Source organism: Phocoena phocoena, chromosome 6 (assembly GCF_963924675.1).
Source record: "Phocoena phocoena chromosome 6, mPhoPho1.1, whole genome shotgun sequence".
NCBI classification, from domain to species: Eukaryota; Metazoa; Chordata; class Mammalia; order Artiodactyla; family Phocoenidae; genus Phocoena; species Phocoena phocoena.
The window spans coordinates 58765003-58777986 of record NC_089224.1 but is presented as its reverse complement, the minus strand read 5'-3'; the positions used below and the strand labels follow the sequence as shown (position 1 = coordinate 58777986).

At 42.9% G+C, this 12984-nt stretch overlaps 1 protein-coding gene across 4 annotated transcripts in view; it reads left to right on the top strand.

The window, feature by feature from the left end:
- KDM4C (lysine demethylase 4C) overlaps positions 1-12984 on the top strand; it is a 407190-nt gene that overhangs the window by 29587 nt on the left and 364619 nt on the right. For 2 of the 4 annotated variants that reach the window (XM_065879009.1, XM_065879010.1), the window contains exon 1: positions 9829-9972. In XM_065879009.1, the coding sequence (XP_065735081.1) occupies positions 9829-9972 (144 nt within the window). Of the gene's footprint in view, positions 1-9810; positions 9973-12984 lie in introns of those variants that run through there. The other 2 variants (XM_065879012.1, XM_065879011.1) reach the window with 2 other exon arrangements.

The following is a 12984-nucleotide window of genomic DNA, read 5'->3' as shown; positions in this document are numbered from 1 at the left end:
AGGTAGGTCTTTCAGATTAAAAGTTATCTCTGGTAATAGCTCTCTTTCTGACCGAGGGTCCCAATCTAAATTCTTCAGGTAGTTAAGGGATAGGTAAAATTTTTCTTGACTCTGCTGGGTCTTGATTGCCTTCAGCTCAAAAGAATTCACATGCCAAAGTGACATATTGTGAGGTCACATTCTCCTCCTCACCTAAAATATCATTTGTTCAGGAAGGACAGAGGCTTGATTCCTTCCTTTTATTTTATTTTTTATTATTTTACTTTTGGCTGCTTTGGGTCTTTGTTGCTGTGCGTAGGCTTCCTCTAGTTGCAGTGAGCGGGGGCTACTCTTCATTGTGGTGCACGGGCTTCTCATTGCAGTGGCTTCTCTTGCTGTGGAGCATGGGCTCTAGGATGTGGGCTTCAGTAATTGTGGCATGCGGGCTTAGTAGTTGTGGCTCACGTGCTCTAGAGCACAGGCACAGTAGTTGTGGCACACAGGCTTAGTTGCTCCGCGGCATGTGGAACCTTCCCAGACCAGGGCTCGAACCTGTGTCCCCTGCATTGGCAGGCAGATTCTTAACCACTGCACCACCAGGGAAGTCCCCCTTCCTTTTTTTTTTAAATTTAAATTTATTTTTGGCTGTGTTGGATCTTTGTTGCTGCGCATGGGCTTTCTCTAGTTGTGGCGAACGGGGGCTACTCTTCGTTGCAGTGCCCAGGCTTCTCATTGCGGTGGCTTCTCTTGTTGCGGAGCACGAGCTCTAGGTGTGCAGGCTTCAGTAGTTTTGGCGCATGGGCTCAGTTGCTCTGCGGCATGTGGGATCTTCCTGGACCAGGGCTCGAACCTGCGTCCCCTGCATTGGCAGGCGGATTCTTAACCACTGCGCCACCAGGGAAGTCCCCCCGTTCCTTTTATTTTAAATCTTTGGAGTATTATGTTGATGTATTCTAATGGTGATTGATCAGTTTTTTTTTTTAAGGAATATTATAGACTTACAGGTTTAAAAATATTTTACAGTGTATTTATTTCACTATAGACTCATGGTTTCTTGCTTTATTTAGTTGATTATAGTCTATTATTATCAATTATTTTTATGCTCAGTTCCCCCAGATTTAGCCCGTGGAAGCCCCTTCAAGTTGGCTTTTCTGTCCTTTTGACCTGTCCCAATTGTTATTTTGAGTATTTCCTTACTTTCTAGCACAAGATATTCCAGGCCCACCTTGTAGTTTTTCTTCCCCTGCCATGGAATCAGACTTTTATCCAAGAAGCCCTGGTTCCTTTTAGTGGAGAATGGTAGTATTTAGCAACAGAGATTTGAGAACTTATTGCTACTGGGGTGTTACTGCTCTCCAAGCCTCTCAGTGGGCAGAGCTAAGGAATTATCTGTACATGTACATGTACATATACATATATGCACATAACACACACACACTGTGAATTTATAGCAACCAGTACCTCCAAATTCCCTCCTAGTGCCGTAAGTTAACTCTAGTTTCCTCCCTCTTTTTATTCGTGAACTCCGTTCCCTGAGAGTGAGAATCTTGGCTCCCACTACCAGTTAGTATTTATCCACGTTCTCATTGCTGTTGCTGTGTTTGTACGGATGTCCTTTTCATCCCATTCAGGCTCTATCATGATGCATGGGGCCACCATGGCTATCTTCTGCCTCCCAAAGTGTTCCTACGTACTTTTGACCGGACTCCTGTTAGTTGTTATTTTTTAAACTTTTTATTTTGAAATAAGTTCAGAATAACAGAAAACTTGCCAAAAGACAAAGTTATTCCCATACACTTCATCTAGATTTTCCAAATATTAAAGTTGTTCCATGCTCATCATTTTCTCACTTTCACCTTCTCTCTGTTACACTGTGTATGTGTGTATAATACACATATTCTTTTCTGAACCGTATGAAAGTAACTTGTAATACCCCCTTACCTGTAAATACATCATCATATATTTCCTAAAAACAAGAATATTCTCTAACCACAGTGCAGTTATCAAGATCAAGAAATTAACCTTGACACAGTTCTATTATCTCATCTACCAATCTTACTCAAATTTCACCATTTGTCCTACAAATATTCTTTGTAGTAAAAGAGAAGAAGGGTGTGGAGAAAAGGGAACCCTCTTGCACTGTTGGTGGGAATGTAAATTGATACAGCCACTATGGAAAACAGTATGGAGGTTCCTTAAAAAACTAAAAATAGAATTACCACATGATCCGGCAATCCCACTACTGGGCATATACCCAGAGAAAACCATAATTCAAAAAGACACATGCACCCCGATGTTCATTGCAGCACTATTTACAATAGCCAGGTCCTGGAAGCAGCCTAAATGCCCATTGACAGACAAATGGATAAAGAAGATGTGGTACATATATACAATGGAATATTACTCAGCCATAAAAAGGAACGAAATACGCGGAGCGGCTAGGCCCGTGAGCCATGGCCACTGGACCTGCACGTCCGGAGCCTGTGCTCCGCAACGGGAGAGGCCACAACAGTGAGAGGCCTGCGTACCACAAAAAAAAAAAAAAAAAAAGGAATGAAATTGGGTCACTTGTAGAGACGTGGATGGATCTAGAGCCTGTCATTCAGAGTGAAGTAAGTCAGAAAGAGAATAACAAATATTGTATATTAACGCATGTATGTGGAACCTAGAAAAATGGTACAGATGACAGTTTGCAGGGCAGAGGTTGAGACACAGATGTAGAGAACAAACGTAAGGACACCAAGGGCGGAATGCCGTGGAGGGGGTGGGGATGGTGGTGTGATGAATTGGGCAATTGGGATTGACATGCATACACTGACGTGTATAAAATTGATGACTAATAAGAACCTGCTGTATAAGAAAATAAATAAAATAAAATTCAAAAATTAAAAAACAATACCATTACGTCACTTAAAAAAAAAAAAGAGAAGAGAAAAAATTTTTGTTTTTTGGTCCATGATCTGAGGATCACATACTACATTAATCTTTTAATCTGGAACTGTTTTTCATTCTTTGTCTTTGATGGCCCTGAGATTTTTGAAGAGTACAAACCACTTATTTTTAAGAATGTCATTTAATTTAGCTTTTTCCTTGTGATTAGATTTAGGTTACCTACATTTTTGGCAGGAACAGCCATATACATGGTGGTGTGTCCTTCTCAGTACGTCATACCGAGAGCTTTTCTTTGCTGTCTTGCTTTCTTACTAACTTAGGGCCCCAGGCCTGTGGGGTCCTCAGATGACAGGAAAGAGCAGCCTTTAAAGCCAGATGTTCTTGTTGTGGTTCAGTACCTGGTTAGGGATGCTAATGGCCGATGTAGAGGCTTGCCACCTCCCTTTCCCACCCAAGTCTAGAACCAACTGAGAAAGACGAAGGAGTCAAATGGAAGGCCAGAGTATCATGCGCTTTACTGTTGATAAAACTGGGGTTGGAGAATGTTGCTCTCTCTACTTCTTTCCCTCTGGTCTGGCCTTTGATGCTGGTCTTAGTTGGTAGGGCTGCTGTAATAAATTACCACAAACTCATACAGCTGAAAATGAGAGAGATTTATTCAGTCACGGTTCTGGAGGCTAGAAGGCCAAAATCAAGGTGTCAGAAGGGCCATGCGTTCTCTAAAGGATCTGGGAAGAATCTGTTCTGTGATTTCTCGTGGTTGGTTGTGCCTGCTGACATCCCTTGGTTTGCAGCTGCATGGCTTCAATCTGTGTTCTTCTCTCTGGGTCTGTCTCCCCTCCCACCTTTTTAAGAAAAATTTTATTGGATTATAGTTGATTTATAATGTTGTGTTAGTTTCAGGTGTACAGCAAAGTGATTCGGTTATACATATACATATATTCATTCTTTTTCACATTCTTTTCTCATATAGGTTATTACAGAATACCGAATAGAGTTCCCTGTTCTATGCAGTAGGTCTTTGTTGGTTATCTATCTTATATATAGTAGTGTGTGTATGTTAATCCCAAGCTCCTGATTTATCCCTTCCCCCTGTGTTTCCCCTTTGGTAACCATAAGTTTGTTTTTGAGTCTCCTCCCCTTTTATAAGGAGACACCAAAGTCATGTTGGACTAGGGTCCACCCTAATCGAGTTTGACCTCTCTTAACTTGATTATATGTACACAGACCCAGTTTCCAAATAAGGTCACATTCACAGTTATTGGGGGTTAGTTTTTGACATGTCTTTTGGGGGACACAATTCAACCCATAACAATGCCTCACCGAGGTTGCCTGCAAAGCAGACGCTTACTTAGCTCCCTGTGAAACCAAGCTGGGTGAGCTGCAGTGTTGGAACTGAAAGGCCAGACTTCCAGCTGCCTCAGGTAGGGCCTAGGCCCTCCTTCCGGTGAACCTGGCTCACAGGGACCTGGAGTAGAGCAGGGTAGTAGCACCTGCTCTGCCCAGGCCTTGGCTGCTCAATTTCTTTTTAAAATCTCACTGTAGGAAAGGAGAAGTAAGTGAGGACTGGAAAGGATGGCCTCCAGAGTTTGGGTAAGTCCTCATGAGGAACCAGGGGGAGGTGGGAACAGAGTTCTCTTCGAACACTAGCCCAGCTGGTGTTTGTCCCTTGGTTCCTTTTCTTTCTAGCCAAGAACATTATCTGCTTAACTGGTGAGTGCTGTATCTCCCGGGGGGCTGTGCTTTGTAGTAGATCCCCAAGTGTCCTCTTCAGTGTAGACCAGTTCTGTGGCAGGCATTGTCTAAGAAACTAATACTCCCATGGTGAGAGCCATCAGTTTTTACTCTTCTCACAGAAATTGTTTAAACAACAGGACACAGGTCAGAAATACAGGTGTATATAAGGAAAGCAATATAGGCTATAGATTGACATTTAGCAGGAAAGCCTCAGCCTTAGTTTCTTTTTTATTACCAAATAGAGATATATTATTAGAATAAGGAGAGTAGTTGTTTTCCCTTCATGATAAGGTAAAATTTTTCAGGAAATAGGTTTGGGTGAGTTGTTTAAGTATGAATTAGTGTTAGATTTTTTTGTTTTTGTTTCCACTTAATGAAAAAGATCTGTAGTTCATTTAAAAAGTTCTTAGGGTACTTACTATAAATATGATTATTTGGTTTGAGTGGTCTCGAAAACATTGAGGGCCAGCTCTGTAGAGGCAAAATAACAAAGTTATCATCACAGATATTGTTGTCACTCACTTTGGGGACTCAGTCTGTAAAGAGGTGTAGCGTTAAAAAAAAATGTCTATTGCATCACCTTCAGTAGAAAATCATAGAGATGTTTCTTGCAAAATGTCTTTCCCCAACTAGGGAACATTATTGCAAGAGCACTTTAAACCTTCTTTTCTGCTTGGCTCAGAGAAATAAAGGTAAAAGAGAGAAGCGGGGCTGGGAATTTGATCCTAGCAACATGACTAAGTTTAATAATGATAAACGTGGATTAGGAAAAACTCAAGGAACTGAACATTTATAAACTAACTTTTAAGGGTAAAGAAGGTATGTAGGCAACCCCAAAATGAAATGAAAATGGTTATAAATGTCCAAAAATGATCAGTATCACTAGTAATCAAAGAAATGAAACTTTGCACCAGACTTTTTTGCCTGTCATATTGGCAAAGATTCGGGTGGTGGGATTAACATTAAATCTTAAGATACTTTGACATTTTAAATTTTATCATGATCATGTATTAACTTTATAGATTGAAAAGGTCCAAGTATAAGCTATCTAGGTCTTTAGTAAATGTACCTGATTTGGAGGTAGAACTGGTTTTGTGTACTGAAGGAAGTAGTGACGTTAGGAAGAGGCAAAGTTTACTTCTCAGACGAGTTAGCAAGCTAGATCAAGGGTGAGGGTTTAATTCTGATTGTTATGTATTTGCTGCATATCTTAACAGTCTCATTGCTTGTTTTTCTTTTTTTTTAAAAAAATATTTATTATTTATTTTTTGGCTGCGTTGGGTCTTTGTTGCTGTGCGTGGGCTTTCTCTAGTTGTGGTGAGCGGGGGCTACTCTTCACTGTGGTGTGCGGGCTTCTCATTGTGGCGGCTTCACTTGTTGCGGAGCACGGGCTCTAGGCACATGGGCTTGAGTAGTTGTGGCTCGCAGGCTCTAGAACTCAGGCTCAGTAGTTGTGGCACATGAAATTAGTTGCTCTGCGGCATGTGGGATCTTCCCTGACCTGGGCTCGAACCCATGTCCCCTGCATTGGTAGGCGGATTCTTCACCACTGTGCCACCAGGGAAGCCCCTGCTTCAGTTTCTTATCAGAGCTATTGTTCTGTTTTTTAGACCAGAATCTTGACTCCTCTGTTTCTCACTTCTATCACAAAATGAGTCAGCTCACTTCTCTGCTTAACGTCCTCCAGAACAGTTACCTTAGAAAGCAGTGTCATCCCGTTGGTGGGAAACACATGTTAGAACATGATGTACAGGAGGGGGAAGAAGCTCAAGATTACTTCTATCTCATTTCAAGTAAAAGCCAAACCCCTTTTCTCCCCTCTCACCCCACGCCCCATGTCCTCTCTTACCATTCTCTCCCTTGCTTACCACACTCACTTCTCGCTGTTCTTTGAAGAGCCCAAGAGGCTTCTTACTGTTGCTCAGCCTCAGATGTTCTTCCAGGTATCTCACGGTTTATTTCCTCCTTCAGGCCTCTGAAAGGCTTCCCTTGCCCACCCCGTGTGAAGCAGCTACCCCTCCTCTTGCACTCTGTGCCCCTACCCTGGCTTACTTCTTCATAGCACTTATTATTTATTTCACTTCACTGTTTCACTCCACTACTGTTAGGGTTTTGTTTCATTCCTTTCTGAATGTCCACCCACCAGTCAGGCACTCAGTACTTAGTTGTTGAATGACCAGCTGAATTTCCGAATTTTCTTTAGTGGCTTCTCAAGCTCTTTGCTTAGAGGAAGAGGCAGGACACCCTTGTTCTTCAGCCGTGGGAAAGTAAGGCTGCCTTCCGTGTACCAGATGTTTCTAAGAGGTGCTCTGGGGACTTCTTCCCCTTTCTCACTGCTCAGATTTTTACATTCTATTACTCTGGTAATATTACTGGTCAAATGAATCTGTTTTCTAAGTAACTTTTCCATGTTTGGGGCCAGTGCTTTCCTTTTTCCTGCATTTGGTATCATTTAATGTAAATACTTCAATGACATTTTGGCATTTATTCCTTCATTCAGTTAGCAAATAGTTATTGCAGCAGATATTATGAGCCAGGCTGGGTACCAGATGGGATGCCAGGGCTTAAAGAGATGGAGGTCCTGCCTTTCCCTTGAGTAGCTTGGACTTCAGTGTTTGGTTGTAGGTGCCATTGGGACAGGCAGCTGATGTAATAGAAATGCAGAGAGGGAGGTCGAGAAACACAGGGTGGCTCACCTAGGCCTGCCTCAGAGGGTTGGGAATCTCCACAGTGGACAGGAGTTTGAAAGGTGAGGAAACAGGCAAAGGCTGCTCCAACAGGAGAGAATAATTTGGGCAAAGGCGTAGAGAGCTGTACTTGTTTAGAGAAGCAAAAAAAATCAGTGAGTATTATTGGAGCATACACTGTAATGCAGGCTGTGGTGGTGGACGAGGCCATGATAGTTCTTGCAAGGGCCTGATCTGGACGCTTCCAGAGGGTTATGTGTATCCTGTGTAGTGGTGGACTTTTATCCTGCAGCCCATGGATTTAGGCATGTACACCTGAAGGGAAGTGGCTGGTGAGGTGCAACTATTTTTTAAAAATAAATTTATTTATTATTTATTTTTTGGCTGTGTTGGGTCTTCATTTCTGTGTGAGGGCTCTCTCTAGTTGCGGCAAGCGGGGGCCACTCTTCATCGCGGTGTGCGGGCCTCTCACTGTCACAGCCTCTCTTGTTGTGGAGCACGGGCTCCAGACGCGCAGGCTGAGTAGTTGTGGCGCATGGGCCTAGTTGCTCTGCGGCATGTGGGATCTTCCCAGACCAGGGCTCGAACCTGTGTCCCCTGCATTGGCAGGCGGACTCTCAACCACTGCGCCACCAGGTAAGCCCTAGGTGCAACGTTTGTAATTTGCATGCCCCCTTTCTGAGACAGGGAGAATACAGAATATTTTCTGTTGTGTATTAATATATCTCCACACAGAGTATTTTCAAATTTATAAATTCCTGAAGGGTGGCAGGGTTTAATTTTGATGTACCTCATTTTCCTTGAATGCACTTTGTTTTTTTGTTTTTGGCCATGCTGCATGGCTTGTGAGATCTTAGTTCCCCAACCAGGGATCAAACCTGGGGCCCCAGAGTGAAAGCACCTAATCCTAACCACTTGACCACCAGGGAATTCCCTCCCCACATGCACTTTGTGAGATAGACGCTCATTTAAACCTTCAGTAAATGACGATCACATCATCTGTAGTCCTGATCTGTTTTAACTTCTTATTATCCCCTTGCATGTTTTCCCCTTTATCTACCCCATCCCTTCCCAACTTCTCTTTTTGTCAAGCAGATTAAATTTATTATAAAAAGATGAGAAAAGGAAAGCTTTGTTCTGAGAGGGTTTGCTGTCTGAGCTGTCGGATGCCAGGCAGTGTTGCTGCATCTGGAAGTGGGGTGGGGCCGGACTCCTTCCTGAGGCATGCATGCCTGCCCATGCTCCTTATCACCTTGGCATTCCCTGTGCCTGGCACACAGTAGGTGTTCAGTAGATGTTTGTGGAAGGAATCATGCTGTTCATAGACAGCAGGATTAAGTTTGTGTTTTCGCAACACTACTGCTGCCTACTTTTCTCCTTTGATCTGTATAATCTTTTCTTTCTAAGCTCCAGACAAGCTAACCTCCCCTCTCCATCCCTGCAAACTTCCAAATATTTTCACCACGTAAAGTGTTCTTTCTCTCATCTGGCAAGCTTCTGCATCTTCTCATAAGGCTTAACTCTGCCTCTTTCTAGGGAAGTCATTTCTGAGTAACTCAGGTGGAGTCAGGAACTCCTTCCTGTGTATAGTTTTGTACAGAAGTTTGTTCGGCCTCTAAACAGTGAGCTTGGAAGACAACCTTACCCCTTTCTGTGTCTCCAGTACTTTAGCCTGGTGTCCGGTGGTTTTGCGGACAGGATAGTTTGTAAGTTGTTATAGGAAAGCATGTCATGACGAGTAGAAGTGCACCTGACTAAGCCCTGTGCTGGGGATGTGGAATATTGTCCATTAACCTCTCAGCCGGCACCAGGCCTTTACATAGGTGCATGGATGAGAGTCTGTTTCAGAGCTGGTGCATAGGAACAACACCTTCTGTAAACTTGCAAAGTTAGAAAATTTATTCTTTTTTAAAATAATTAATTAATTAATTAATTTTTGGCTGCGCTGGGTCTTCGTTGCTGCTGTGCGCTGGCGTTCTCTAGTTGCGGCGAGCGGGGGCTGCTCTTTGTTGCAGGGAATGGGCTACTCATTGCGGTAGCTTCTCTTGTTGCGGAGCACGGGCTCTAGGCGTGCAGGCTTCAGTAGTTGTGGCACGCAGGCTCAGTAGTTGTGGCTCACGGGCTGAGTTGCTCCACAGCATGTGGGATCTTCCCGGACCAGGGATCGAAGCCCTGTCCCCTGCATTGGCAGGAGGATTCTTAACCACTGCGCCACCAGGGAAGTCCCTAGAAAATTCATTCTTTCTAGGAAGGACTCTGAGGAGGAGAGCAATATAATTAGGTCAGTGATTTAATGCCAGGAATAGAAGCTTGGGAGGAGGAGTAACTAGAGGCAGTTTTTCTTTTCAGGAGTCTGGGGAGAGATGAGGGGGTCTCCCTAACAGGGTGGTAGAAGGGAATGGTTAAGTAACTAGAAGAGTTTTTGCTGGAGGAGCTTACCTGCTATTTGGGAGAAATGACCACTGACCTCACCACCCAATAACTCAGCACTGATGCCCGCATCATCTTCTCTGCAGAGACTGCCCCAGCCATCATGGAGGTGGCCAAGGTGGAGAGTCCACTCAACCCCAGCTGTAAGATCATGACCTTCAGACCCTGCATGGAGGAATTCCGGGAGTTCAACAAATACCTCGCATACATGGAGTCTAAAGGAGCCCATCGAGCGGGTCTTGCAAAGGTGATTATCCTCAGATCCTTTAAGCCAGAAAATGATCACTTGGCCTTTCGGTTATGCTTAGTCTTCTTGGTGTGGAAACTTGTTTCTTCCAAAGGAAGACATTTGCAAAATCTTTCTTCTTGTTAATCCATTAATGCAGTTAATGCAATGGGAAGCATTGATAGGGTTAAAGTAGAGGAGAGGAGGATATGGTGGCTGCTTGTTTGTTTACTTGTTATTTTTGTGACATTATTTTGATAAGATCACACTGGCTTCTACATCAAGAATGAATTTGAGGGGGAGGCAGAGCAGAAGCAGGGAGTCTTGTCACGGGTAGTTGTGATGTGCTCAGGGACATAAGGGTGGTCCCTAAGGCGCTGAGGACTGCATTGCAGGGTTGCCCCCATAAGCCCAGAGTTAGAGCTTTGAAAGAGAGATTGTCTAGATTTGAATTTAACCTGAGATAGGTGTATCTTTCTATAATGGAAATCTAGTTCAATTTAAAATTTTCCTCAAGAATAGATTTTATTGTTACTTGCTTTGTTTTGTTATTGTTCTAAATGTTAAGTTTATAATCTGGGTTTCTGTAGACTTGTTGGCATCACCACATAAATTCCTGAGCCCCAGCAGAGCCTTCTCTACTGTGGCTCGTCACGGGTTCTCCTTGGAACCCCATCTCCGTGGAAGGTCCAGTAGCACTGAAAGCAGACAGTAGCCTCAGAGAGAACTTGCAGAACTGCAGGGGTTGGTGTTCAAGTCCTCCTCCTGCATCTGGACGCAGCTGCTTGTAACCTTGGACTATTCTGACATCTCTGCCTTGAAGTCTGTTATTTGATATGTATGGTTCAGGTCACTCCTAGAAAAGGTTTAAAATTTGGGGATATTAAGTTGAGTGAAAGTTGATTAGGGGTGGGTGAGAGAAAAGGAAGATAAAGGTTTATAGTGATTTCTCAGATGAACTATCCTTACTTAATCTTTTCATTAGGTTTGCTCTTAAGGATCTCATTTTTGGAACCTTAACATTTCTGGGTTGTCTTTGAGGAGGAAAAAAAGTCATGCTTAAGTTGAAGAGAATGATATTTCAGAATCACTTGACACACAGAATTTTGATCATAAACTTAAAATGAACCAGTTAGCAAGGTTTTGAGCTTTATTGGGCAGAGGGGTGTTAGGGTGACTGTCTGTCCTCTTCTCTGGGCTCTGAATGCAGCCCTTTGTCCTGTTGTTCTCCCTCTTTTGTTGCCTGAAAACATATATCTTACTGTGTTCCACTGGGATTAGTGAATGTTCTGTGGTTGGGGGCACGTTTAGTAACCTTAGAAGAGGAAGCAGGCACTACCCTCACAAGGGAGCTGCAGGCACACAGAGGACACCTGTGCTGCCTTGGGTGTTCTCTGACAGAATGACGTTAATGAGAACGACAGTTAGTTTTCTGAATGTTGAACCAGACACACCTGAGTCCAGACTTTTTTTTTAAGTGAGACTCATTGACAAAGCTGGAGTTACTCATTTATTCAATCTTGTGGTAATTTCCTTTTACTTATACTAGGAATACAGTAAACTGTTTTATTCCCAGTCATTTTTGTCATCTTTTACATCAAGTCACATGGACTCAGTTTCACCTGATTTCCTTCTTTTTCTGGAAGTTACAGCAATAGCCAATGTATAAAACTACACCAAATCAAATCAAATTGTAAAGATCAAAACTGCATTAATGTTGCTAGTTTACTTTGAGGGCTAGCCCTGGGGAACAGAACCACCTATGAAATTCTTTGTTGATGCGCCATTTAATGAATTGGTCTTAATTCATGATTTGAAGAAAGTGGTTGAGAAATTCCAACAGTAGTGACTTTGGCCTCAGATTACAGTCTGTCTTGCTTGATAACATTTTTTAAAAAATCAATCAATTAATTAATTTTTGGCTGCGTTGGGTCTTCGTTGCTGTGCGCGGGCTTTCTCTGGTTGCCGTGAGCGGGGGCTGCTTTTCATTGTGGTGCGCAGGCGTCTCACTGCGGTGGCTTCTCTTGTTGCGGGACATGAGCTCTAGGCACGCGGGCTCAGTAGTTGTGGCTCGCGGGCTGTAGAGCGCAGGCTCAGTAGCTGTGGCGCACGGGCTTAGTTGCTCCGCAGCATGTGGGATCTTCTCAGACTCTAGGGATCGAACCCGTGTCCCCTGCATTGGCAGGTGGATTCTTAACCACTGCGCCACCAGGGTAGTCTGGTTGATGACATTTTTTAGATTTATACTTTAGATTTAACTTTTTTTTTCCAGAGTGAGAGGTTTGACACCCTGACTTTTTGTCTAAAAAGTTGGTGGTCCAGGTGCGAAAGTGAAAAGTGACAGTGTCCTTAAATGTAAAACTTGTACTGTTTTTGTGGAGAAAGGTTATGACGAAGCATTATTATACGAGCAATGGCTAAATTCTTCGGCAGCAGTGTTCTGGACATAGCCTGTTCTGGGCCTGAGGTTATGGATAATACAGAGCTTCACAAGTAGCCTAGCGGGTGCAGATAGCTATCTGTGCCCAAAGGTGAAGAAAGAGTGTGAGAAGCACCGTCCTTCCTCCTCCTGCTCCTTTCTCAGTTGGTAGATGATAGTAATAGCAACGTAGTTCAGGATAAGTAGTGCAAATACAGATTGTAGCTGGATAATTTTTACTGGTATAGGGCCCAGGCTGGGGTCGGGGAAATGGTAATATGCAATGTGTATATATATATAAAGTCCTAAGTATGTTGTGCTTACGATTCCTACGTAAGAAAATCTGATGTGTTAAGATTTAAAATTGTAGTTAAAAAATAAGATTTTTGTTATACGTCTGAGCTTACAGATTTTTAAAGTTCTGTCTGAACATTTTAATTGAAGTAAATGAACACATGCACAAAATATTCTCAAAGGTAATATTTAGAGTTTTGTAAATGTATTCCTTCTTTAACTTGAGAGAAGAAAATTTGGTTCAGAATTTTTTGGGGGTGAAAAACTGCCTTGTTTTTCACAACACAGGAAAATATTTAACTCTAAACATAATATTGATT